The sequence below is a fragment of the Chanos chanos genome, chromosome 10 (assembly GCF_902362185.1).
Source record: "Chanos chanos chromosome 10, fChaCha1.1, whole genome shotgun sequence".
In the NCBI taxonomy this organism is placed as follows: domain Eukaryota; kingdom Metazoa; phylum Chordata; class Actinopteri; order Gonorynchiformes; family Chanidae; genus Chanos; species Chanos chanos.
This window is the reverse complement of record NC_044504.1, coordinates 37,807,003-37,834,896: the sequence shown is the minus strand read 5'-3', so window position 1 is coordinate 37,834,896 and position 27,894 is coordinate 37,807,003. Positions and strand designations below refer to the sequence as shown.

Sequence of the window (27,894 nt, the reverse complement as noted above, 5' to 3'; positions counted from 1 at the left end):
GTGGCATGAGGCACTTCTGTGCAAGTGTGGAAACACTGTCTCTTAGTGAAGAGTGACTGAGGCCACTGTTAGGCGGCTTGTAGACAAAGGCCAACAACGGCTGGATGGCCACTGCTACAGAATGGTGAATCTAAACATAGCAACTACATAATTGATCATAGTGAACACCATACTTGATCAGAGAGAACACAAAAAGGTTCTGACCCTCACGCTTTGCGGCGGATTCGCATAATAACGTGATTCATTTGCTCATTCATTCAGATGGGACCTGCTGGACATGCTGCATGACTGAGCCGTACTGTGAGAAAGAGGTCCCTATGCAAAATGTCCTCACGTTAGTTTGGCTGTCCACACTGAACGTCTCCGTGTCAGGTCTTCCAAACGTCTGAAGAGACTCTCAAGGTTCCCTGGCGTTTGAAAAAAAAAATCTCAGAATCTCCACTGCAGAATAGTGATTCAAACGCAGCAAAGTGCCAGAGAGACATTGTAAAAGCCATCATGGAGCAGCGCTCAGGACCGTCATGCCTGTCTATCCCCCTGCTAATGATGTTAGCTTTGTTAGTAGTCACCATTATTCTGCCATGATCTGAAAGCGTTTTAGAGGATTTTAATTAAAGACACACAGATAATTATTTCCAAACAGCTCAAATGACTGATTACTGTAACATTTGGCAGCTCTGAGTTCTTTAGCATGCATGGATATCCCAAAATAAAACATGTAAGTCAGAGCTGGTTCAGCCAGTGCTGCAAGGCAAATACACAAGCTCAAAGTTCACTGTGCTAATCATTGCCAAGCCACATTGGCCTTTCCCCCTGTTGACTTCTTGGAAATTCGACAAACGCATCATGGTAATGGCAGCCAGTTCGTTTCAGAGAAAAGGTCTCTGGCAGCACTCAGTCATCAGCGATTCAAACTTAAGGTTTTTTTTTTTCTATTCTTTTTTTTATTATTATTTATTTATTTCTAAAAAAGAATCACATATTTGACTTGCACAATAATTCAAGCCAACTGACTCCAACTGATGGTCCCATCTTCACAAGCCGTTAAGCTCATCATTCCATCAGCAGCTCTGCAGAGCTCAAGAGAAACATAATTTAGGGTTAGGTACTGAATACCAATAAGACGTCTCCAAGTACTCTCCAGGCCACAAAGGAACATTATCAAGAGGACAGCAATAAAAGTTGTTTTGTTTAAATGGGCTTTACAGATAAAATGGAGAAAAAAAAAAAAAGAAAAAATTCTCAGAAAGTTCTTCTCTGTCATGATAACAATCTGATGTCATTTGTTGCGCATAAAATAATAACTATGTTTATTTGAGCAGGAACCAATGATTACTCTTGAATCATTTTTGCTGCATAAACACACTCACATTACTTTGCTATTGTACTAACAAGACATTTACTGTTTCAACCAAGAGGAATGTGAATATGTTGAAAGTACTGGACAGTGCTATATAGCAGTAGGGGTCTCAGCCTTTCACATAATGTCTATATAACATGTCAAAGAGTCAGAGACAAGAGAGAGTCAATCCTGCTGCAGTCAGCAGTCCAGTTACTGATAAGCTTGTTTGCTTGAGGGGATCAACAATCCACTGGTCAAGTAGTCAGTTAGATGGTACCAAATATGACACCAGATGTCCTCAGTGAAAAAAAAACATCAACCCCTTTTTTTCCCCTTTTTTGTTCTTTTTAAGGATTCAGCTGCGGTTGAATGGCTTTTTAATACGTTAGATTAACAGACAAATTTGTGAAGCAAACTGTGCCCTACAAAGCATGTCAATGACCTACATCATCCCATTGTGAGCTTGAAGAACAACGAAAAATCATCAAGGGGACCTCCGTTGTCAGGACATCAAAGTGACTTAACACGGTCTGTTTAGTTGGTTCCAGATGACCTGGTAGTTAAGCTAATTCAGTGAATCAACATTTCGAAAAGTAGTGCGAAGGATGCATCCGAGGCTGGATGTCAGCCTTGAAAGCGTGATGCAGTGAATAATACACAAAGCTGAACAAACAATAAACAGACAAAGATATAAAGATGATCTCAAGGAATCTGACTGAACAAAACGACTAATGCTAAAAGGCAGGCGTGCACGGCTCTGCCCAGACTACAAAGAACTATAGAGGCAGAACAAAAGCACCACAGAGACACAGCACCAGCTGTTCTTTGGGTGTAACATCAGCCTCACGTATCTTCCGACAGATAACTATCGATGCGCATGAAATGCAATGCTCTGAAAATTACATAATGTTTTCATTTTCCACCATCCTCTCCTCTAAAATTAACTTACCGCTCTGTTCTCGGTTCTCTTGGCTGCCAGTGAGCTCTAAGTCCACTTTGTGCTCACATCGTCCGAGCCCTTGCACCAGTTGCTCTAACGGTAATGGGGCATCCGGACTTGGGTAACATCTCAACCCACTACCACATCTCGGTGTATAGACGCCGCAGAGTTCACCCAGTTGTCGGGCGCAAACCGGACAGCAGCCGCAGCCTGGCTCCCTCACAATCTCTACACAAGTGGTCGTGAGCTTGGGACATGCTGCTTGTCGCTCCGCGGTGCAACTCGGACAGCGAAACACTATCTCCCCGATAGAGCTGTGCAGGAGCACCAGTGATGCTAACAACAAACTGCAGACTAATTGCGAGACCATACTGTTGATATCTTTAGATAACAGATTGACCGATTTCAAGGATAACTTCAGGTAGAAAAGTAGAACTACGGTTGCGAACAGGTGAGGTTCAGTGGGGAAAACTGCAGGGTCCTATTTGCTGTCATGTTCGTCTAACATTACGTCAAAAGGGAGACAAAAGAGAATGCAATCAAAGCAAGTAATCTCAGTGCCTTTAGACTGCTACAGAAATACGGGACGTTGTTTGTCGGACAATTAGTGAAAAGTAAAGGGGGGTGGGGGATTTTGCGTGTGTGCGCGAGTGTGTGTTTACGTTTTACAGAACTCATAAGGACCACATGCACCAATGAAATAATGAATATCTGAAACAGCTGACACCGTAGGTACATTTTCCACTTTAACCAGTTTAAACACTTTCTTTTAAACAAAGATATACCTGTTATGGTTGGTACAAACAAGAAAATCTGTTCGAAAATGTTTCTCAGTTATGTTGGGGTCATTAACCCTAAAGTAATTGGTGTGTTCCCATTAATATCTAGTAAGACAAGCATCTATGTGTGTGCATACTGTGCGTGCGTGTGTGTATGAGTGATCCTATACATCACCCATGGAGACATTTTTTAAGCCAACCTTCCAAATAAATTTATACAAGTAACAGTTCAGCAAACCTCTAAGTAAAACGAATAGTACCTAAATTCACAGACTTTATTTTTACACATGTAAATTTAACAGGAAAAAGCACACACCATCATCTAATTACCCATGTGAGGAAACAGTATGTTTATACACCATTAGCAACAGTCTAAAAAAAAAACAAAAAAAAAAAAACTAAGAGCTCACTGTGTGTATAGCATCCTATATGACATGACTGCTTTCCAGTCTCAGTGTGTCGATTAACAGGTAATGAAATGTGCCGTTTTAAGCCCATTGTGGTCTGTCTGTGTATGTGGACTATTGATTACTGTGGCGTGAGCTGAGGTGTCATGCTTTACCCACCAAACAAGCTTCTATTAGCCCATATACCGTGGCCGTCTCTCTCACGTTTGCCTTGGAGACTGAATGTTGATTTAAGCGAACAGAAATAGCAGGTCTCTGTGTAACTCTAACCCTCAGCAGCAGAGTGGAAAGACAAATGAGGATGATGTTGTTTTGTGGGTGCCTTCTCACTTTATGGCATTTCTGGATTCACGGCTTGCAGTTTGCTCCGCTGCAGAGAGAGAGAGAGAGAGAGAGCGAGCGTGGGGCGAAAGGGCTGATTGAAAAGCTTGCTTTTAATGGAGTCAGGCTGAAGCTGACCTGTGTATGTAGACCCTCATATGTCATTTCTAAAAGGAAACAGAAGGCAGGTAGGCTGCACTGCCTTACAGACACAGCACAATAAGATATAAGAATTTAAAAAAGAATTCATAAAATGGACTGGAATCGTACAAAGTTCCATAGATGCGATGATTTTCCCATATGCAGATCGTTTATAGCATTGCGTTTTAGAGTTTGATGAGATATATTTGGGAATTTCAGGATACGTTATTGCGACACCTGAAGTTTAACTCTAAAGTGATGAGTCTTAGTATGAAACTGAATGACCTAAAGTTTCTGCTTTTAAAAACATGTGGCGGAAAGTATCTTTCACAGGCCAAATCCAATCATAGCATTCCAGAAGCCTTAACTTGACAGCAGGATATTATCAGGGAAGCAAACACTGCTGAATAGGTCAGTCCATTTTTCCTGACCCTTTGCCTGCATTAACAATGTTTGAATTTGCTTTCAGAGGTTTCTGGTGATCCTTTCTACATGCCAAGGATTGATTTGAGTCTTTGCGTTTTGGCTTCATTATGGTCAGAGTTAATGAATGTGTAAACACTGGTTCAGTTAGATCAAGGACTTCGTTCTCGTTCTTCTTTTTTTTTGTTTTTTTTTTCTTTTAAATAGGGGACCGTGTTTTAACTTTGAATTTAGAGGGGGAAAAACAAATCAAGCAAGCCACAAACAGGCTGTGGAGGTCTCTAATTCACCAACACACAAGATAAGCGGTCAGAGATTTTAAATCGCTCCACTGCCGCAAGAACTACTTACAGTGCATTTCCAAAGGCATCCACCAACTTTTCAAAGATTTTCCAAAACAGCCGTAGACTGGCACAAGCTTTGGGTTTGTGTTTGTGTTCCTCTACTCTATGCTCTGTAAGACTGGTAGCATTAAGTCTATGACTAAATATAGTGACTGATCCAAGTGTCGGAAATGTGTCTCTTGAACTGTTCCATAACAGGGTACAACTCAACCGTAAGCCAAAAGCTATGTTCAGAAACGGTTCGTGGGCAGTCTGAACTGGCAGCCTGATAGAGGGACACCTTTGTCACCCGTCCAGAGCACGAGGCATGGGAGCATGGGGGAAAAATGGTCTTACTCTTTTCCACAGTTAAAAGTGTGACAAGGCGACTCGTGTGTAAGTGCAGGGGTTTCCACAGTTAAAAGCGTGAGAGTGCGACCCCGTGTGCAAGGGCAGGGGTTTCCGAGCGGAGACTGCGGCTATGAGAGAGAGAAAGAGAGAGCTGAAGTCTGAGCCATCTTGGACACGCCCGTGAGGTAATGTCTCTAACATGCTGGTCCTTCAACACCATCTGTGAACTTACCCACGCTCAACGGTGCAAAGCCTATGCGTATTTGTGCACTGGGTTCGCTGTTTTCAGGGGTTTAGTCATTACACCGTTTTCCACACATCAGTTTAAAGTGGCTGAACATGACAAGTCGAGGGGGCATGTAGGAAACGTCGCTGTCACACGTCGATGTGGATAAATGCATGTTTGTATAACTAATTTAATTTATTTTTTTCTTCATTAGCAGATGGCCAACAATGTGAAAAGGCTTCAGGCGCTGGGTTTACTCACAGATATGTTTCAGTGAGTCATCAGGTGTGGGATAAACATTGTTACGTGAAACAGACTGACCTTATGAACCCTGAATCCCTCTAATTAACCCTTTCCAAACGCACGTTAATTTGTTCGATGTCACTCAACTGTGTCCATGGTGACGACGTTGAACGAAACAGTGAACCAAAGTGACCCCGCTGTCAAGCCAAAACACACAGTGGCCTTATTGTGCCCAGATATAAATAGTTGTGCTGAGTGTTCAGAGCGTATTCTCGGTGGAGGCTCTACACCTCTGCCTTTCAGGCCATCCTCTTTCAGCGCCTCTGCTCCCTCTCCTCCCCTCGGCTGGGCACTGGCTTTGTTTAACCACTACAAGGCTACTGGCTCTCATCCCCTTCCCGCCCGGGAGCTTTGATCTGCTTTTTGGAGCCGTGTTGCCCTCGTACACTGGGACACCAGTGTTCTGGTCTCAGACTTCTTTGAAAGCTGGTCTCTAACTCAGTGCTCTCTGTTTTTCTCCCCATCTACTGTCCAATGCCATTTTCAATTACATCTGAAGATCTGTCCGCATGTATGTGTGTGTGTGTGTATGTATGTGTGTATGTATGTATGTATCTATCTATCTGTCTGTCTGTCTATCTATCTATCTATCCATCTATCACGGACAGCATTGTGTGCATCGACCGCCCTGTTCTCTGAGAGGGAGAGAGAAATGATCATCTTCCTGCCAAAGGTTCTGTTTGTTGTGGTGTTAGTAACCGTTGTGAAATGTGTCTATCAATGCCTTTCACTGTTCTGGGTGCAGTCCTTGTAAGAGTCCTGCTGTTGTCGCTTTGTGGGAAAACGCATGGAGCGTCCACGCCTGCCACCAGTCTGAGATGTGTTTTCCAGCCGGGGCTTGAGGCATTCTGTACAAACACCACATTCAAGATCACAAAAGGTCTAAATGTGAATCCAGTCGAGCTGTTTGTTCAGAGGCTAACAGGATTACGCCTGCATCTCAGTGAAATGGAAATGTTTTCATATAACCGCTCTTGGAAATTTCTTCACTCACAAAATGGATTGTGATTATATTATGTGTATGTTGCCTAGCAACATGAGATGGACGTGCATTAGCTAAATCATTGAAACATTCAGTTTCATGCTGAAGAAAAAAAAAAAACAACAAAAAAAAAAAAACGACAGAATGATGATGGTGAAAGGTATTTTCACAGGATTTTGAAAAGTCCATCTCTCAAGTGGTCGTCTAGTCCCAGCAAATTAAACATTACGCTGGGGCATACAGTAAACTTTTCCCCGTTGCTCACACTTGAGTTTTATTGAAAAGAACAGAGCAAAAGAATCATTTGGACATGTTCAAACTGAGGATGTTAATACCCACCCATCACCTCTGCTCTGTTCCCCCCTCCATAAAAACAAGACCAAAAAAAAAAAAGAAAAAGGGTAGAAGTGCTGAAAACACTGGGCCAAGCTTTCCAGTTCCTCTTTAATCACTGACTTAAATGAGAGGAAGAAAAACGGGGGCCAAGCTTTTGTGAACTGGGAGAGAAACTGCTTTGAGAGTGAGTGAGGCTGAGTCAGTCCACAGAGTGAAAAGACGCTGAGACGCACAGGAAAGACGGATTGCTTGTCGCTGCATATCAAAGAAACAACAAGCCTCTGTTTCAGTGATAGATGAAGGAGTAATCAGTCTTTTCTCTGTCCCTGATGACTGTCATTTTAAAAGGTTAGTGGTGAAGTTATGGAATGGTTAGATACTCTCATTTCATATCATGTTTTTTGTTTGAAACTTCGTCAAGTGTCCAAATAAAGGAAATCATTCTTGTATGAGAAATCGGTCATTTTGAATGTCATTTGAAGAAACATGTCAAGAGAGCGTTTAATTATCATGGTGTCCCATTGACTATTTACTGTATTAAACGAAACTCACGACTGAGTACTGATTAATGATTACCACAAGAAGCTAGAGTCGCTGTCTTACTGAACATTAGCAGCAATGAATACTCACCACGGCAACCGCCAGCCTAGTCCCTCAGAGCTCATCTAGGCATTCAATGTATATGTGTTCATATGGTCTCAGCCTACCAGTGCATTGGGATAACAGATCAATAAGTGAACTAAGACATGTCATGTGAATTCTGGGAGGTGTTTCGTGTTGGCACAAGTTCACGCACGAGAATTGTTTTTTTCACAGCATGTCTAGTTCAGATCAGGAACCACCGGGTCGGTGTAAAAGTTACTGATTATAATTCAAAAGTGAATACTGGGATACAATAAAGAACATACCCTTACACAGCTGAAAGCAGGTCAGAATTGACTTAATTCCACTGTATTTGCAATGACATGTTTATGGTCCACAATGCAGACACTCGTACTTCTAGACCGAAAAGGCTTTGAAATAACCCCCCCCCCCCCCCCCCCCCCCCCCTCTCTCTCTCCAGACCAGTGGGAGGAATGCCAAACTCTTGCATTAAGTTTCATTTCTTACAGGGTTTTGATATTGTACCTGCCCTTCTCAGGACTGTAAAACACTCAGGACTAATCAGTTTTTCCAACCTGTCCCTTTCTGCCTCTGTCAATGTGGTATGTGTGTTACAGAGGGAGCGCAGGCAGCCAAACCCTCCACTCTGTCTATTCCTCAAGCCAAATTCTCTTCATGAGCTTTCTTTCTCTTTGAAAGAAAAATCAAACAAAGACAGGAGGTCTGCCTTGGCTGTGGACTTGGCATCGACGTCCGTCTGTATTTTATGTTTCGAATTCAGGGAAATGATTAGGAAAATAGCCGTAGCCGCTACCAAGCACAATTTTCTCTTGAATTTTCTAAAGTCACTTTACAAATCGTTTCTCCGTGTACACATGCAAACCTACAAGCTCTCACCAAAATACAGACACACACACACTCACACACACACACGCACACACACACACACGCACACGCACACACACACGTACACACACTCAGACACAAACACACACTTCTGTTTTCCAGTTCTCATCAGAATGTTGTAGGTCACTGAAAGGTCCTGGGCAGGGACAGATTTATGGCAGGTTAATACCCAGGAGATGGCATGGACGGAAAAGCAGAGGTGCAGTTTAGCAGAAAAATCACTCAGAACCTTTTCACTGCAGTTTCTGCTTCTCACTGACAAAGACACGCTGGATGGATAAATGCTATCAATGACAAGTTTGGTCTTAAAGTGATCCTTGGTGTATTTTTAATAATGATAAACATGGAATCTGTCCAGGGAGGTTGTGTGTGTGTGTGTGTGTGTGTGTGTGTGTGCGCACGTGTGTGTGCGTGTGTGTGTGTGTGTGTGTGTGTGTGTGTGTGTGTACATTAGTGTGCTAGCAACCCCTCCATCTTAATGGCTTCCATGTTTATAGTATGATATTTTTACTATTGTCCACTCACTCAGATTGGGTTGGGTTGGGGGGGGGGGGGGGGGGGGGGGTCAGTTATCAGAGTCATCTTGGTCACACAGCGGTCTATGTTTGTAAAATAGAGGGGGAAGGACAGGGAATTGCGTGGGAAAGGAAACACGCTTTTGGAGACTTCAGGGATACTTGTTGCGAAAGCAAACTCCCAGTCTCATTGATAACACCAAGAACCACCGCTGGGCTCCCCAGAGCGTCTCTGTGATCCACTCAAGTCGCTCCTCACGGCCTCAACACCTAATTCCTTCTATGAGGAACCATAACACTTTAACGCACACAACACAGCATGTGCCATGAGCTGAGAAGGTCATTTGAGCCAAGGTAAGAAAGGTGAGGATTTTCTTCTTTTTTTTCTGTTCTGAGGGGGGGGAGAGGGTCGTAGAGTTGATAAGTTGTTAAGCTGATCAAATGTACTTTAATTTAAAACATGAGTTCATTTCCTGCTTTCTCCTCTTTTAGAGAAGAGAGTTACACATAGCACAGCACATAACACTGTGTGGTTGGTCAGAACTCTGTTACTGAATCTTTCAGTACCTAGCCATCATGGGAGTGACTTGGACAGATGCTTTTCATTGTTCTCTAACTGCAAAGGGCTTCTCAGATTGACACTGACCTAAGTTAATGAAAGTCAAACCAAATATTTGAATCAAGGAGAACCAGAAAATAGCTGTTACACATGGTTTTGAGAGTAATTCTGATTTAAGCTGTTTTTTTTCCCCTATGTAATGTGTGTACTTCATTCATCAGATTTCTGTTTGCTTATGTGGGAACGAATGTTAGGAATGTTCCAGAGAATGTCAGGCTGTCCTCTCCGCTTCACATCTGGTTTCGCTGAGAAAACTGTCCCAAAGGGTAAATTTATTAATGGAGATAACGTAAAAGTAGAGCAAATGAACGGGCCTCTGTTATCAGAGTGAGTCTTAGTCTGCAAAAGTAAATGGAGATCGACAATGATTATCGCCGTTCAAAAAAGAGCTATATCAAATTCAGAGCGGATTGTTTCTGTTTTCCTTGCAAGTGCTTCGTCGTTTTGGCAGTTTGGGCAGTTTTTCAAGTATGAATTACATTAGATCCAAAGTTATAAAGCAAATACAGCTGCATAAGTTGCAATTTTTCATATAAATTGAGCCGTATTCAAGACTGAATGCGTTCGTTCAGCAGAGAATATGTTTAAAATGAATGATCCAAGCATGGTATAGGAAGTGTGTGCAATAAAATACACGAGACCTAACAAAAAATATGCAAAGCATGCTTTATGTATACAGATTAAAAAACTGAATTTCTGTGACATGCATTCACATTTGTTCAGAGATCAGTCTGTATCAGGCCACACATGACTCTTTCCTGATATCAGGAGACGGGCGCTCAGACTTGCTGCTCGTGAAAAGACTGCTGTGATGTTAGAATATTGTGATGAACTTTTAAAAGTCATCTTTCAAGCCAACATCTTCAGAGAGAGTCCCACCACATGCGCTAAAACTCACTGACATTAAACCAACCCACTATCCATGCCTAAATACAGCTATAGGGGAGTGATGCTTGTAAAACACAAGTAGGAGAAAATGCACTTCTCCAGCAGTAAAAGTCAGGCCTGTGGACAAGACGCCGGTCGTGAAACTTGAGCGACCCATCAAACGGACTCTGGACAGGGGAGCTCTCGAGATGCGACCGCGCCAGTTATAGTGGAGGAAAAGCCATGACGACGTCAAGACAAGACAGAGACCCTTTTAAAGATTTGGCTTTGTGAGACAGTCTCTTTGCCCTCTGAAGGTTTTTTTTTCTCTTTGAATGACAGAGATTATTCCAGTGAATCTTCCAGAACATCTCTCGTTTCCTGAGTGCGGGCACTTAAGTTCCACCCTAATCGGCGGCACTCACCAGGAAACATTATATTATTCGAGTACCACCGAACAACAGCTAAACAGTCAAGTGGTGTATGTGACTGCGCTTGTAAAACTTTTCCATAATAATTTTTATAGCATATAAACACTTTTTTTCTCCCTCTAGTATCCTGAAGGAATGAAGATGTTATTAACCTCATTCATTTCAACCTGCTTCTTCATTTGTCTTGAAATCTCAGGTAATATTTGAATATGTCACATGCACTGTGAAAAGGGACCCTTTCAATTTAAAAAAAAAAACCCCCTCCATTTAAATTACTGTTTTTTATTTTAACACCAATGGAAAATAAATGGAAACACATTTCCAAACATTATCGCAGCGACGAACAAAGACTTATTCACAAAGTAATCTGTTTGTTGACGAAATGGCAATTTAACGACATCAGACCTCTCACCGTCTATAACTCGTGACACTCTCCAATAACATCTCTCTGTTTTGTTTTGTTTTCTGCAGCAGTAAGAGAGCGGTGATTGCAGTGACTCTTGTTTACCTGTACTTCTCTTTTCTCCCCCGCCCCCCTTTTCTTCAGGTCTCACGGAGGCAAATTATTTGTTATGCGACAGAGCTTCGTTTGACTTTTACGTCCACAATATTTGCATACACAGCTTCAACAGCACTATGGCGATGACTGATTACCAACGAACATGTCCCTGGCCCTCCATTAAATAGTGAGTCGCTTCTGTCGTCGCGACAGCGAACGCAGGCCTGTGGCGTGCAGGGCTAGAGATGAGTGCGCACAAACGATTTCTACTCAGCTAATCCTCGGGGTCTGAGGCCTCATTAATTTGAGTTAGAGTAGACCATGAGCTCATACTGACATCCTCATGGTCGCTGAGTGAAAACAGAGGTCTGACTAAAAATAACCCTATTCCCACATCTCCTGGCCGCTCATGGAAGATGTACGACCTGCAGTCATGGGAAAGCTGAGGGTTTCCAGTTCCCCCACAGTGCTTCTCGTTACTGAGAGATTTAATTAATTACAGGCTTACCAAACACATGACTCCATTCTCTTTGGTTACTTATTTCGGTACGTTTACATCATGTGTTGTTTAAACCAACGATGTTATGCTACCAGGCCGATTAATTACACTTCAGTCAAATTAAGAGTCCACCTGTTTCTCGGCAATCTCTCAGGCAAAACAGTCCTGCTGCATTTTGATAGATGTGACTGTGTGTGTGTGTGTGTGTGTGTGTGTGTGTGCGCGCGTGTGAGTTTGGTGAACTTTTGTTCTACATCAGCCGAGTGCCTCTCTAATTACTGTATCTTCTCCCGTGCGCTCGTAGTTTCTACAACGCTCTGAGCGAGTGCGTGAACAAGATGGCCAACCTGACCAAGTGTGTGGAGCCAGCTCTGCAAGACGAGATTTTCCTGGAGATTCACGAGATATATTTCCCGCTGTGCGCCTCCCTGAGGGACCCCGAGCTTCACGTCCTGCTGCTGTTAATCCTGCCCTGTATCTGTGTCACGCTTGCCATGCCTTTTCTGTTTGTCCTAACGGGCACCTAGAGCACAGACGCTTTTGACCTCTGACCTCCCTGTAAGCGCTCTGTCATATATAGCCCGGTCTCTCACATCGCCCACTGAACAATACGTCAGTGAGCTCTTCCCTAACACAGTGAAAACGAAGGCCTGCGACCCTGACACTGACTGCCTAAGAGAGTGCGGCTGTGTCCTGGTTAGGTTAGGCCTTAAGTGTGTTATGTAATAAACTAAACATATATTGGTAAAATAAAAGCAGTGGTGTCTTTTGTTGGTAAATGAAAAATAAATAAATAAAAATAAAAATAAAACAGACTTTTGTTTCAGACGGTATAATTAAAACACCAAAATGTGAAACACATAATAAATATTTATTTCCAGACAAAAAAATAACAATTTTATTTTTCAGTGGTTTGAAAACTTTTTTTTGTAGTTGTTTCTTTTTTTTTTTTGTTTCATTTTTGCACAATAGCAATTAGTACTGCTATTAAAATATCCACATAACATTAGTACTTTTCAGTATTGCTACTGCTAATGTAATACAGGATTTATCATAATAAGTCACATAAAATGTTTGTCTTGCTTTCCGACAAACATACCACACTTTGTTATCACAGCCAGGAAACAGTTTGAGATCAACAAAACTTCAGTTTGGGACTTCATACATATTCAACATGATCTGAGACAGTGAATCAACAGATGGCTATTGCATGTGTAAAACCTTAACCTTTTCTACAGTTAGGAAACAGAGCTTAAAAACAGAGCTCTTCCAGCTTCTTCCTAAATCAATGCCTGATCGTAAGTTCTAAAAAAAAAAAAAAAAAGGTGCTATTTCTAAGGGGTAGTCTGTACAAGACCTAACACAGATCTGTCACATAAAACGAATCATTAGCTCTTTGTAACAGAACACTCTTCCTTTCATACACTTAGAAACATCCAAATCTGAAAGCCTTTGATTTTTCCTGGTAGAGCTACACATTGGGTAGAAACTTCACTCATTCTGAAAGTAGAACTGTGTGCTGCTAAAGTTAATTATGCTTCAGGGACTTTTTTCACCTACAGGAATTCAAATTGTGGGCCAAGTGAATTGGTGTTGCTGCCAAAGGTTATCTGTGTGTCCTGAATAGCTGTGGTCAGAACTGTAGAGTCGGCATACAGTAAGATGGATCAAACAGTAAATGTTTCTGATTGTCTTCAACTTCAAAACTCAGTGGATGTGAAAAAAAACAAAAAACCCAAAAATCCTCCAGGACCAAAAGAGGGTTACATTCTGTGTCTACAACATGAAATGCAATCAAAGGATATTTAAGGAACAGGAGTTCAGACATAAGGTTAAACAATAACATATCTTTTAATGAGTTGGGTGGGTGGTCGCTACGACCAGGGTGGTATTAAGCTAAGGAATGGAGCTTGTTCAAAATGTCTGCGTGCCAAATTCCTCCATCGTTCTAACTCTTTTCTTTTCATCTCTCGCTTCCAACATCTTAAAAAAACCCACACATAGGAAGTGGTGATCCTATGCCTTTTATTATCTTTAATAATAACCCCACTTCCAATTTCTTTTTAACCGAGAAAGTTGTTGTTTTTTTTTGTTTTTTTTCCCCCTCAGCTGCCTTTAATCGCCCTCTTCCCTCTGAGTGCGTCGCATGAAGCTGCGAGGACTAGAGTGTGTGTGTCTGTCAGTACTCCACACGTCCGCACAAGTGTACTCTCAAACAACAAAGACCATTTAACAAGTACAAGGACCTGGAATGCCGAACCGTATTCAGTCCTTTTGGATCAGCGACTCGTCGGCAGCCATGGTAACAGCCACCACTGCCTAAGATGTGTCAGACACTAAGCCAATAGCTGCCATTCACTCAGAGAGAGAGAGAGAGAGCCTTTTTCAACACTTCTTTTGTGTGGTCCTAGCCTTTTACTGATCTAGGTTTCTTTTTCTTTTTCTTTTCTTTTTTTTTTTTTCCTTTTTTTACCTTGAAAAGCCAAGTGGAAATGCATTCATATCCAAGCTTCATTCCACTGCTGCCTGTTGTGTAAACAGAGCCATCGTGGCATGGACATAAAGGATCACCGCAACGTGTCAAGTGGGACTTGTTTCATGATCAGTCAAGTGTATCTTAAGGAGTCTGCATTAGCCTTCTATGTTAATTCAATGTGTCACACCTGTTGTGTGTCTTAGGAGGCAACCAGCTCATTTAGAGGACAATCATCTCCAATGGTATGCTTTCCACCTCAGGGTCCCTGGGCTTTGATGACACATCTACTCAAGCTGAAGGTGAATCCAATGTCAGAAGAAAAAAAAAAAAAAAACAGAAACCTGGAGTGAATGAATGAATGGATAGATGGATAGATGGATGGATGGATGGATGGATGGATGGATGGATGGATAGATGGATGGATGGTTGGATGGATGACTGAATGAATGAATGAAAAATCCTGTTACACAGATAAATGGTTCTAGGTGCTACAGTCTCCCTCTGCCAGTGAAGTCATATCGAGCAAAACAGCAAATCATACTGTTTTCAATGAATACAAGTCTATGAAACACAAACTTGGTTTAAACACATATAACCTGGTTAAAAACACATAACCGTGGTTTAAACACATATAACCTGGTTGAAACTGAATTGCTCAGTTGGCAGAGGGGCAGAATGCTGTTTTAAGACAGAAGGTCTGAGATACTGGATAAAACTGAAAGCTAAACTTAGAAACCTACACAAAGAGAAGAATCAGACCAAACTCTGTGCAATGGGACAGTGCCCGTGCCTGTGAGCAGTACAAATTCAAACAAAAGCACCAATCATCACTCCCTGTGTAGACTCATTCACCCTCTGTTCACCCAGTCCCACAGCTAACACAGCACGCATGCAGGTACAGGATGAAAACACACTCTTTCGCTTTGGCAGCTTTTTCTGTACATTCTGCATCTTTGAACAGTAACAACTCACCTGGCCTCCCTTCAAAAGCACCTTTCACTCACATTTCATATGGCAAAAGAGGAGTCAAGTCAAAAACAGAGACCTACAATCATAATCTTTTTTTGGCATTGACACAGAATTCCATCTTCCAGAAGCTTCAGTGAGGCTAATTAGACCCATACTGTGTACTCTGGCCCTTGCTTAACGTGGACCAAACGTTGCAGCGCTTTCTTTTGAATTTCACCCAACGTAAACACATCGACCAATCAGAGGTAACGGACTCGTCACGAGAATATATTTCCCCTAATGAAAGGAATTGTGATTGCACGAATTCCTCAACGTCAAACAAGCAAACTAATTAACAAACAAGACAAAAACAAACAAACAAAAAAAAAAAAAAAGAAAACCTCTAGGTGTATGCAATGGGTTTGCTGCTGACTGAGGCGAATCTTGACTAACCTGAATAAACTCATATCAAAAATCTTCTCCTTATGTACACACCTGCACAACACAATCAACAAACATTGTGGATTTGACATTATTTACAGACTAAAGGGCGACTGTGACAGATGCCGTGCGTCAGAGAACTCTGCAGAAGACACAACGGTGGTCGAGTTACGAGAGACCGATTTCAGGCGGTCGTCGTTTCGTCATCGGTACGTCAATGTCAGCTTTATTTCGCAAAAAAAAAGAAAAAGAAAAAGAAGGGAAAAAAAGGAGGAAAATGAAAAGGAACACTTGCTACGTTAAAACAGACACTGAAGAGAGTGGAGCAGAGACCTGAGTGCTGGGATTCCAGTCTGTCTGTCTGTCTGTCTGTCTGCCTGCCTGCCTATCTGTCTGTCTGCCTGTCTGTCTGTCCTTTTGCTGCACTGAGATGTGTTTTAATACCCAAGTTCTCCTTTACTGTATCACAGTTATATCCAGAGCCAGGCAGTCTCTGACTTGTTCCAGTTCATATGCCTAACAATTTTTCTCTTCCTCTGCGGCATTCTTCCTCTAACAACCCAGCCATGGCTTCTTATCCACTGTAACATACCATGAATCAGCTGGCCATGCTAAAGTGGCTTTAAAAAGGCTCTGCACTTCCTTTAATGGAGTTAATGTTTCACTGATGAGATTTCAGCCAAATGTCCTTCATAACCCCGCAGTCAATCTGACAGCTCAGCAGCTTTTGAACCTAGAGAATAGCAATTTACTGCATCCGTATACATTGGCAGTTCAGTTATGGTTGGATAAAATTGATTTAAAAACAATACTTTGTGTATCTTAAAATCAACTTAACCCATTTTTCTATGGCTTCGATTTATTTTGGCTGATCTCTTACCACAAATCATTAATTATATATAATGACAAAGGTATGGTATCAATTAGCTCCAAAAGTCACACTAAAAATATATGACAAGCAAAACATCAGAGCAATAATTCTTGACCGTGTCAGGGGATCCAATGTTCAGCTTTACCAGAACAGCATAAAAGAAAGAAAACGACCCTCTAAGTTCTACACAGAGAACAGTCCCACATAAAGATCTCTGTGCGGACTGCACAGACAACTTCTTCTCTACACATAGAATCTCTCTGCATAGAGAACACAGAGAATTTCTCTGCACAGAGAACATCTCTACACAGAGAACAGTCCCACATAAAGATGTCTGTGAGGACTAGCAGCTCCCAGTGAGGATCAGTTAGTGAAGAGGGAGAAGAGAATTGTGTGCAGTGTGTATTAAAACATAAACAAACAAAAAAAGAAAAGAAACCAAACCCAAACACTCAAAGCCTTACATATCCAATTAAATTAAACACACTAGCACAAGACATCAATGCCACAAACCCAAAGAAATCTCATGTATCTAAAAAAGACAGCACTACTGGATACAAGCAAAGGAATTGCACATTCCAAAAAAGTAAAATAAAATAAAATAAAATAAATAAAATAAATAAATAGATAAAATAAATGAAACCTCACTGGCCCAAGCTAGGGCACTATGGCAGGACGCTACTGAACCACTCAGTGCCTACAGTACAGGTGAAAAGGCAGCTTAGCTCTACTGGCAGTGTAGTTTTTATTTACCTTTTTTTTTTTTTTTTTTAATCTATTCTTTTTTTTTTTTATCAGTGTGGGTACAAACGCATAGCTTTGCAGGTGCACTTTTTTTGCTGGGCGAGCAGCCCTGTCAAGTAAGAACCAGCCTACTGGATTAATCTCGCTTTCATTGCACTTCTCAGCCCAAACACCTCAACAGGCATGAAACTCATTCAAATGGCTCCTGTCCGGAAGCTTCCGCAGCGGAGCTTTAAAGTGCCTGGACTGTACAGCGGGATGCACCCTCAGACCTAACAGGCATCGACGCAACTAAGAGGCCACTTCTTTGGGAACAAAAATAAGGGTTAAATCAAACAAAACAGACAAACACAGACAGTACACATTTACAGTTCTGTGAATATATAATAAAAGCTAATAATAATAATTATAATAATAATAATAAAATATCCCTGCGTGGGAATGGTACACCAGGCATTTGCAGTATTTTCCATGGCCTTCCACACATGAAGACCACATACGCACACCTTTCCATTCGAACAGTGTGGTGCTCTGATGCTGTGCTTTGATTGGTCAGTGTGACAGGTATATGACAACCACTGAGCTACTGTGTGACCTGTATTTAGACAAGCATGTGAATCTCATTATATTCGTCCTGGCCGTCCTCGTCGAAATTAGGCGAATCTTCTTCTGCATCCAGCTGTTAAAAAAAAACAAAAAAACAAAACCAAAAACAAAACAAGAGACCCATCACAAAATGATCAAGACTCAGCTTTAAACACAAGAATTCCCACGTTTTCCACAAACACATCGTATCCAGACTCCCAGGAATACGCTAATTTACAAAAGCTTAAAATGAACAAAAGCAACGAGTGACGACAGTCTGCATGAGATCAGTGAGAAGAGATTGCGTAATCCCTGCTGAACCCACCGCCTGCAGTTCCCGCTCCTCAAAGATCCTGGTGAGCAGCAGGCGTCTCAGCGGCACCGTCAGAATGAGGATGAACGGGAAGGCGAGGGACGCCACGGTCGACTTGACCACCCACAACAGGATGATACAAAACAACTGGATGAGGGTGAACATATTCATTCGCCAGGTCTTCACCTGTGGGTCAGATTATTAAAACAGAGACGGAACTGTGTGAATGGAGCGGAGCGGACGGAGTGAGTTCAGTGCAGTTAGAGCAAAAAGGGCAAAAGAAATTGCCACTGATTATACCAAAAGCACTGAGATGATTCTTCATTATCTAAGACAATAATTAAAAAAAAGAAAAAAACAGTCATTTTAACTGTGGTTTTGAACTTTTATGCCTGGTCAACTCCTTTGATGTCGTTTGCTCAGTTCCACAGAAAAAATAAAATAATAATATTATAATAATAATTATAATAATGATTTTTGGCACCACCTAGTGGATGCAACACAAATCTCACCTTGGAATGTTCAGCCTCATTTCAAAGAAGGTATCAGTTAAAATGCACTAACAACAAATCATCCCTTGTGAGTCTTGTCTTTTGTGGAATTTAAACTGTTCTGTACATATGCAATGCTGGAGCAGTATCATTCAGCTGCTGTCTTTCAGCAGGTATCCAGTGACATCTGACAGAGTTAGTTAGAGTCAGTAATTGTAAAAGAGTGACTGTGTCAGCTTGGGCCTCCTCCTTTACCTTGGTGACATAGATGTGATCAGGATGGTGCTTGGCAGGTGTAACCATCAGTGTGATGCGTTCATACAGTTGGATGCCGGTGAGGGAGGTGACGCCCATGTACAGGAAGATTCCAAACAGCACAGCCAGGGGAATGAGGCGCAACACGTCCGTCATTACAATAGACAGGCCTGAATATTACAGAGCAGGATGACAGGACACAGAGATGGCCCAGAGACGTGAATAATTAATCAACCGGTAATGGTATCATTTTACTTCTGTTTAAAGTAAAACACACACACACACACATACACTCACACACAACCCTTTTTTTAGTTGGGATGACATATGTTGATACATAATGTTTAATGTAAACAACACAAAGAAAGAAAGAAAGAAAGAAAGAAAGAAGAGACCTGTGGGTCTTGGTGAATCACAAAAACGTTTGACTCTTACCCACAAGAACGGCGACCAACATCCCAGTCACCCTCTGCTCCTTGACTTCCTGTATCATGGGCTTCTCTCCCGGCGCGGTGGCCTTGCTCATGACGGTCAGAGCGTTGACGTGCGTTACGGAGCGGACGGTGGCAGCAGTCAGCCAGGGCAGGCCGAACAACGGGCAGACGGCCCCCAGCGTGACGATGAGCAGCAGGTCCAGGTGGAATCCCGATCCCTTCACAAGTCGACGCTCCTTCTTACTCACTATCAGCCTACACACACAAATCACACACACACACACACACACACACACACACACACACACATAAATCACACACATGCACACACAAATCACACACGCGCACACACACACACACATAAATCACACACATGCACACACAAATCACACACACACACACACACACACACACATAAATCACACACATGCACACACAAATCACACACACACACACACACACACACACACACACACACACACGCACACATAAATCACACACATGCACACACAAATCACACACACACACACATAAATCACACACATGCACACACAAATCACACACATAAATCAAACACACACAGACACACACACATAAATCACACACATGCACACACAAATCACACACACACACACGCACACACAAATCACACACTCACACACATAAATCACACACACACACACATAAATCACACACATGCACACACAAATCACACACGCACACAGATACACACACACGCACACACAAATCACACACACACACATAAATCACACACATGCACACACAAATCACACACGCGCACATAAATCACACACACGCACACACAAATCACACACACACACACACACACACACACAAATCACACACATGCACACACAAATCACACACGCACACACACACACACACACACACACACACACACACAAATAAATCACACACATGCACACACAAATCACACACATAAATCAAACACACACAGACACACACACACACACATAAATCACACACATGCACACACAACTCACACACACACACACACATAAATCACACACACACACACACACACACACACACACACACAAATCACACACATGCACACACAAATCACACAAACACACACACAAAGCAAACAAGAGAGATATAGTTCAAAACACCATGCCAAAGCTGTGTGTACCCTTCATAGGGTCAGACAACACAGATATATCTGCAGTCAGACAGTTGTGCTGCTGTGATAGCACTGGAGAGTCCAGGATTCTGTAAAACCTTCAGTCAAGTGCAGAACCTCTTTTTACAGATCAGTTTTAATTGAATGTAAACAAACATTTATGGTCCGACAATGACCATCTAAAGTAAGTAAAGAAATGACATGAAAGAGCAGGCAGAGAATGACGCTGGTTTGACTGTGGAGTCCCAAACTCACGTGGTGATCTGTGTCTCCATGAAGATGAGGATGAAGACAAGTAAGGCTGGTACCACCGAGGCTCCCATCATCCAAACTGGGAAGGGCTGTTTATCGCCAAAGGGACTAATAAACCAGCCGCGTTTATCGGGGGACGTGACCGAAAAACCAGAGGGCACGTTCAGCTTCTGCAACCACAGAAACACACCCGCTTTACGTCCCAAGTCTCAGCGGTTAGAGGACACGCCAAGTACCCGACCACATCCTAAAGCAGGCTCAGAGAAGACCTGTTTCCTATTACCGTCCAGCTCAGTATAATAAGCACTGCACTCCATTCCATCCAAAGGCTTCTCTACAGACTGTGTCGTGTAGTTCTGTTAACTCTTGTTGAGTTTCTTTGAGGAGGTGTGTGAAGTACGGTAGCGTATGTGTCATTGCGATTACCTGTGTGTAAGTGTCGGGGATGGAGAAATCCACGATCACAGAGAACAGGATGGAGATGGGTATCCCAAAGTCTCCGATGATTCTCCTCGCCTTTGGTATGAAAGGACAGAAAGGAGTCAAGTCAAAGAGACACAGATATGCAAGAAAGAACACAACAATTAAGCATCAGAGAAGACATGTATTTGCATTAAAAAAAAAAAAAAAGGATACTCAGCTGTATGGTTGTGCGATACTGTACCTTTCCACCAAGGAACCTGCTGTTCCGGAACTTTCTCAGGAAGAAGGCCACAAAGAAAGTTCCGAACATGAGCACTAGAGACAGCAGGGCAGTGTTGGGCTGATTGAGAACTGGGCCGTCGGTCGTAATGTCGACTTGAGACGGATCGGCGATGCCGAAGGCGGTTAAGGCCGGGGCGGGAGGGTAACTCTTCATCAGCGGATGCTCTTGAAACACCTGAAAAAGAAAAGGCGGATCAATGGAGGCCATGAGGCAACACACACACCAACACTTTACACTGAAAGTAAAAGACAATGAAGCTGTGGTAACGCGGACATTCAACACCAATAACAAAAAATATGGTTCTAGAGTCTAAACTTGCTATGGTCTGTTTTTCTTGTGAGTTTCCCCAGTTTTTGTACGTCACCTTGATGAGTTTGGAGAAGGTCTCATAGATGAAGATGAGGGAGATGAGGAAGGCAAAGATCTCTTGAGTGAAGGGAGAAATGTAGCGCACGAGGAAACTACCCTCGGCTGCCACTATCACCAAGACGATGAAGATGAGCCAGAAACCGATCCAAACCCGACCAGTCAGGTACTCAAAGCCCTGAGCCTGGCAGAACTGTGTGTGTGTGTGTGTGTGTGTGTGAGAGAGAGAGAGAGAGAGAGAAAGCGGAGAAGTGAGAATAAATCTTGACCATTAGAAATCAACACTGTTTTTATTTGACCACCCCCGATAAAACGCTCATGTGACAATTTCACGCTTGTGTAGTTGTCGTGTACCTTATAGAAAGCCTCCTCGAACACAAGCAGAGGCCCAGAGAAGCCAATGATGAGCAACGGTTGCCCGGCCAACAAGGAAAACAGCACACCCACCGTCGCCGTAGAAACTATGAGCTCGGACACTCCCATCATCCCTTGCGTCTTCTCTCCTTCATGAACAGGAACACGCCACACCACAAAAATGAATGACTCAAAGTACATTCAAAGCTAACCCATACAAAAACAAAACCCAAAACAAAACCCAAAACTGCATGAACACTCAAAGAAGAGAGAGCAGTTCGTCAGTCACCTAGCAAACCTCCGAAGGTGATTGTGGGCGACAGAGCGGCGAAGTAAATGAAGATGACAGCAGCGATGCACTGCGTGTCCAGGGCGTCCTTGATGTCACTCATGTAACGGGGGTAACGTCGGCGGATATCATGGATCAGACCTCCGAACGGGATTCCTGAACGCTTGAGAGGGTCCACCTCCGAATCCTCTTCCTCTTGTTCATCTGTACTCATGTCTACCACGCAGGTATAAAGAAAACAAAAACAATAACAAAAACAAACAAAAAAAAAAACCAATGGGTTATTCAATGAAAACCAGATGTCTTAGCCAATCGTGTCTCGTGGCTGTATATGACCAGTGAAAGCCTTAAGAAGAGATTCGGGTGTGAATCCAGGGGAAAACATGGGACCACGCTTACCCTTATTCTCTTGGTCGACTCCAGGAGCAGTGATCAGAGATTTCTTATTCTCTCTCTCCTTTCGTTTGCGTAGCATTTGCTTTTGGAAGGAGGCCACCGTCTTCAGTAAGTCCTTTCCCTCCACGTCAGAGGGCGGGATGACAATGCTGCAGTCCAAGAATTCGTTAATGCCGTTCAACAGGTCCTGCCTATCATCAGCGAAGTAGGCCACCTCATGGAAATTCTGAGAAGGAGGAGAAAAAGTGTGAAACCCAATGGGAGGTTCAAGTGCGGAATATCAGTAACGGAGCAGTGCAGGTATTCTGTCAACAGTCCGAAGACGAACCTTGTCGGACATGAGGGTGGAGAAAGAGCGTCCGATCTCGTGGTAGTCCATGTTCGTCTGCGTTGGACCCAGCAGCACAAAAATGAACCGGACCGGGACGGGAACTTCCAGAACCGACTCCAGCAGAACGGCCTCGTTCAGCCTGACGAAAGCCATGGCGGGCTGCTCCAGAAACTCAACACACCCTGTACACACACAGTAACACACACGCACGCACAGACACACACATACACACACACACACACACACACAATGTACATGTAATGTCACTCTCATACCAACATTTGGCAGATTAAACAAATTAAACAAGTAAAAGTCTGAACAAAGTGTGAGATACACATATATATAAATCGAATGTTTACCAACTAAAACGACAGTTGCCTCGGCATCCTTGGGGATCTTTGCGAGGAGTTTCATGGACCTGCCGGCAGGATGTCCGTCGGCAGGAAGGGGGTGCACGGATTTCTTTTGAGAGCAGAAGCAGATGTTTAGCGATGTTTGAACATTTAAACAGCAGTGTTAGTCAGCAGTAGCTCAAAAGCTTTGGCAGAAAGCACATGCAAAGACCTCTCTCATGCCTGCGTTAGTGGCATCAGCTGTTTGCCTCTGTGTGTCTGAGTGTGTGTGTGTGTGTGTGTGTGTGTGTGTGTGTGTGTGTGTGTGTGTTGTGTGTGTGTGTGAGATGTTTTTGTCATGCTGTGTGGACCAAATGTCCACATGCTGATATAAACATCTGATAAGTGGTGCTTTTATTTGCTGGTATTCTTTTTATTGGTAAAGTGTTTATTGCGTGTGTGTGGGTGTGTGGGTGTGTGTGTGCATGCAACTGTGCTTTAATGACTCAGGATGTCTGATTTTTATCATATGACACAACTTAAAAGAATGAATACATTTGAAATTAATTTAGAACAATTTTACTTTGAGCTTTATGGACTGTTTTACACTTTAGGCTTGAAGATAGATAGATAGATAGATAGATAGATAGATAGATAGATAGATAGATAGATAGATAGATAGATAGATAGATAGATAGATAGATAGATACTTTATTCATCCCGAGGGAAATTTAGGACAACATAAACTGTTGAACATAAGTTAAACGGTACAAGTATCATGAAGCACCTGTAAACTTTCTAAGTCTCTAAACCAGTGCATGTGGTAGGGGAGGCTTCCACTGACCAAAGCATACTTGATAACTGAGCTCCAACCCAGATTAAGTATGGTCCTTACCATTTGCCTTGTAAGACTCTTCATCTACATGCCTGCGCTTATGCCTTTCAAACTACAATTTCAGAAGCAGCAAACATAACCAGAGATAACCGGCAATCAGTGATCAGGTGGTGTGTATCCAGAAGCAGCACATATACCATGCAATTGGCAAGCAACTCACAAACAAGCTCACAAACACCTCTTTGTCATGGTCTCCCGCTTTGGTCTCCCGCAGCTCCACGTGGTCCTCGGACACGAGGGGCAAGGTGGTGTCCAGGACGTGGTTGTGGTTGCGGTGGAAGCTGCCCAGGCTGTTGGTGGAGTGGTTCCGGTGAAAAAGGCCCTCTTTCTCGTCGTTGGGATGACTGGAAACGAGAGAGAGAGAGAGGTTTAAGAGGATGTGGAGGATAACCAGCAGTGCACACGCTTCTGGTTTTTTTCAGTGTTCATAAATATTCAGCAGTCTTTCAGAGGCCGTGATACCGTGGCTTCAATAACAGAATTTCCAAATGCAAACCGTATCTTGGTTCACCGTTGGAGGCGCGGCCCCCGAAGAACGATAAGGGAAAAAAGAAATGAACCGTTTAACACAGATTAAGATCAGCGAATGCCGCAGTTTTCCATCTTTATCAACTAACAAACGACCACAAAGCTTTGCGTTCACAGTTTTGGGATTTGCTCTCCGTACACGTGAGAAATCACATTGAGAAATGAGCAATTAAATCGCGCACGTTTCTTTTCAACGACAGGACAAATCAAGAGGAAGCATTTTCTCTGCTTCAGAACACACCACAGACACATACAGTCAGTATGGGCCTGTGCTACGAGGGATTGTTCAGCAACTAATGTGTATGTATAACAGTCCATCTGTGTATAGTTCAATTTATTATTCAACTGTTTTTAGGTTACATATATATCGGGTATATACATGCATATATATAAATTGGTGTCATACTTTGTGCCACATGCTTTGTGGCATGTTCGGTGGTCTAAATGGGAACGAACAGAACACAAATACACCCAGGTTTGTCTCGCACAGATCATTTAATGACTTTAGTTCTGTCCAGAATCTTGACATCATTGCCTTCATAAGGGCCTGTCCCATTACACACAGAACAAGTCCAGCCTCAAACCATTTTAAAAAAGCGTGAGAACACAAAGGGACAAGGTATGACACAGAGAACGAATTTTACTCTAGAACATTCCTTTTTTTTTTTCTGGTGACAGAAATGAGTAACCAGTGAAGTAAGCTATGATACAGCACCTTGAAGAATTTCCTTCCACATCATAAAGACATGTCTTGGAATGAGGAGCTAATTAGACATGTTTTCCCACAGAAAGCGTCTGGTGAGATGATGGGAAATGTTAGAGAGGGACTTTGTCACTGACAGTGTGTCTTGGCATTAACAGGAGATCTACAGCTCTTAGCAATATCTCCATAGTGGGAGAGAGAGAGAGAGAGAGAGAGAGAGAGAGAGAGAGGGAAGGAGGGAGAGAGTAAGTGTAGTGTGTGTGTGTGTGTGTTTGAGTGTGACTGTGTGGATGAGAAGGCCAATGTGTTTTTTTTCTTTTTTTTTGGGGCTGCATAATGCAGTCATTAGAAGAGAACCATTCTAACTGACTACAGATGTGCCATCTCCATTTAAAACGCTCTACTTACAAAAGTGATGGCCAGGCCAGATGAGACCTGTAAATGAGCTTATGTCTGAGCAGAACAGGGCGTGCAGAGAAAGTCACATTAGAGAGACTCTCACACACACACACACACACATACACATGAGTGCATGGGTGTGTGTGTGTGTGTGTGTGTGTGTGTGTGTCTTATTCTTGGCACCACCATAATGAGAGATAGAAGTGCATTGTGAATCTCAGTATGAATGCCATATGTCTGTATTGCATTTTGTTTTATTTCTTATTGAAAATAAGATGTTCCCCCAAAACCAAAAAACATTACGACTCCTTGCTAACTCAGCTAACCATTAATTTAAGCCGAGTTGCATGAGAAAGCCCATGCATTATTCATTGTGGTAGTGTTTTCTCTCTCTCTCTCTCAGTACAACTCCAACATAGCACTGGGATCCCGGGGGGATGGCAGTACTGGCAACGAAAGACACATGGTTCAAACGCACTTAAACCTTAAACCCAGAGCCAGGAAACAAATATACACACACATACAAACACACACACACGCACACACAGACACACACATGCACACACACACACACACACACACACACACATAGGCACACGCACACACACACGTGCGCACGCACACACACACATGCACACATGCTTGTGGACTGGAAGTGGAGTGCCAGCATGTGTCCAGGCCTTTAAGTCACTGAGGAAATTTACTGCAACAGCCATTTCGCTCGTCATCATCAAAGTGTCATCAAAACCTTCAGACACACTGGCCCTCATGGACCTGGCCTAGCCTGGACACAGCCTGACCAGTTAAGCAGTGGTCACCTGTCCTTTGCATAGCAGAATACCAGAAACAAGTGAGCCAGTTGAGAACACCAGTCTCCAGTTCTGGCACTGAACTTATCAGGGAAACAAGTAGATACAAATATGCTAGTCAATAGCATTGACAATAAGTCCTAAAACGATCAATATATCTGATCAGTGTATCTGCTGTTTGGGTAATCGATGTGTGTCACTGACCTGTGTTTGAGTAACAGGGCCCTCAGAACGCTGGCTCGGTCCTCAGCCCTGATCTGGTCCGAGATGATCATGGTTTCCACCATCAGGTGGGCAATGCCTGGCAGAGTATTCTGGTCCAAATCCAACATTATGGCACCTGTGGTGAACAAGTCGCATGACACATTCACAGGGTTTATTCATCTGCCGCATGTATTATTAAAAAAAAAAAAAAGGATTAATGCCCTTGTGATAACAGGGCTGGAATTTGATTTGTTGATCTGATTTTCTCTTCCTGCAAAGCTAATGAAAATACCAAAGCAAAATGAAAACGAAAAGATTTCCATTAAAGTCATAAAAAGAGACGTTTAAGAACAGAACAGCCACGATTCAAAGAATTTATTGTGTTATGAAAATCTCTCAAAGTTCAAAGTGCATTAATGAGATTGTTGATGCTTTTTTGATATTGTAAGACCCATAACGTTTCGTATGGGGATTCCACTGTCTCAGGCAAACACACTTGGGTTTCATTGGCCGGTTTCATGGGTTTCATGGGTTTCGATGGCGTCTTTGCTGGGCAGATGAAGGAGGTCCTCACCATGAGTGATGGTCCTGCGGAGCTCCAGCAGGCTGCGGAAGGACAGCGAGGCCACGTGAGGTTTGCCCCAACGGTCTGTCTCCTCCTCTACGTCCTCCTCGAACTTGATCCAGCGCGCCGTCTCCTTCCAGCGCATCTCCTGGTTCTTGTCCACAATCAGCTCGTTAAGCTCCACAAACACCTGAACGCACCACCCGAGAGAGCCAAGGAATTAACAATA

The 27,894-nt window shown here is 42.9% G+C and overlaps 2 protein-coding genes across 2 annotated transcripts in view; both read right to left on the bottom strand.

Moving 5' to 3' along the window:
* igfbp2b (insulin-like growth factor binding protein 2b) overlaps positions 1 to 2,841 on the bottom strand; it is a 16,986-nt gene extending 14,145 nt beyond the window's left edge. Inside the window, exon 1 of the mRNA XM_030785827.1 lies at positions 2,292 to 2,841. Within this exon, the coding sequence (XP_030641687.1) occupies positions 2,292 to 2,652 (361 nt within the window). The 5' untranslated portion in view covers positions 2,653 to 2,841. The remainder of the gene's footprint in view (positions 1 to 2,291) is intronic.
* Positions 2,842 to 17,894: 15,053 nt separating this feature from the next.
* The window catches only part of slc4a3 (solute carrier family 4 member 3), a 37,454-nt gene continuing 27,454 nt past the window's right edge, over positions 17,895 to 27,894 (bottom strand). Inside the window, exons 7-22 of the mRNA XM_030787116.1 lie at positions 27,675 to 27,855; positions 27,101 to 27,236; positions 24,636 to 24,801; positions 23,590 to 23,692; positions 23,228 to 23,412; positions 22,903 to 23,125; positions 22,504 to 22,719; positions 22,215 to 22,363; positions 21,859 to 22,053; positions 21,453 to 21,668; positions 21,215 to 21,304; positions 20,792 to 20,958; positions 19,373 to 19,626; positions 18,938 to 19,107; positions 18,204 to 18,377; positions 17,895 to 17,972 (exon numbers count right to left, since the gene is read on the bottom strand). Coding sequence (XP_030642976.1) covers positions 17,895 to 17,972; positions 18,204 to 18,377; positions 18,938 to 19,107; positions 19,373 to 19,626; positions 20,792 to 20,958; positions 21,215 to 21,304; positions 21,453 to 21,668; positions 21,859 to 22,053; positions 22,215 to 22,363; positions 22,504 to 22,719; positions 22,903 to 23,125; positions 23,228 to 23,412; positions 23,590 to 23,692; positions 24,636 to 24,801; positions 27,101 to 27,236; positions 27,675 to 27,855 — 2,703 coding nt within the window. The remainder of the gene's footprint in view (positions 17,973 to 18,203; positions 18,378 to 18,937; positions 19,108 to 19,372; positions 19,627 to 20,791; positions 20,959 to 21,214; positions 21,305 to 21,452; positions 21,669 to 21,858; positions 22,054 to 22,214; positions 22,364 to 22,503; positions 22,720 to 22,902; positions 23,126 to 23,227; positions 23,413 to 23,589; positions 23,693 to 24,635; positions 24,802 to 27,100; positions 27,237 to 27,674; positions 27,856 to 27,894) is intronic.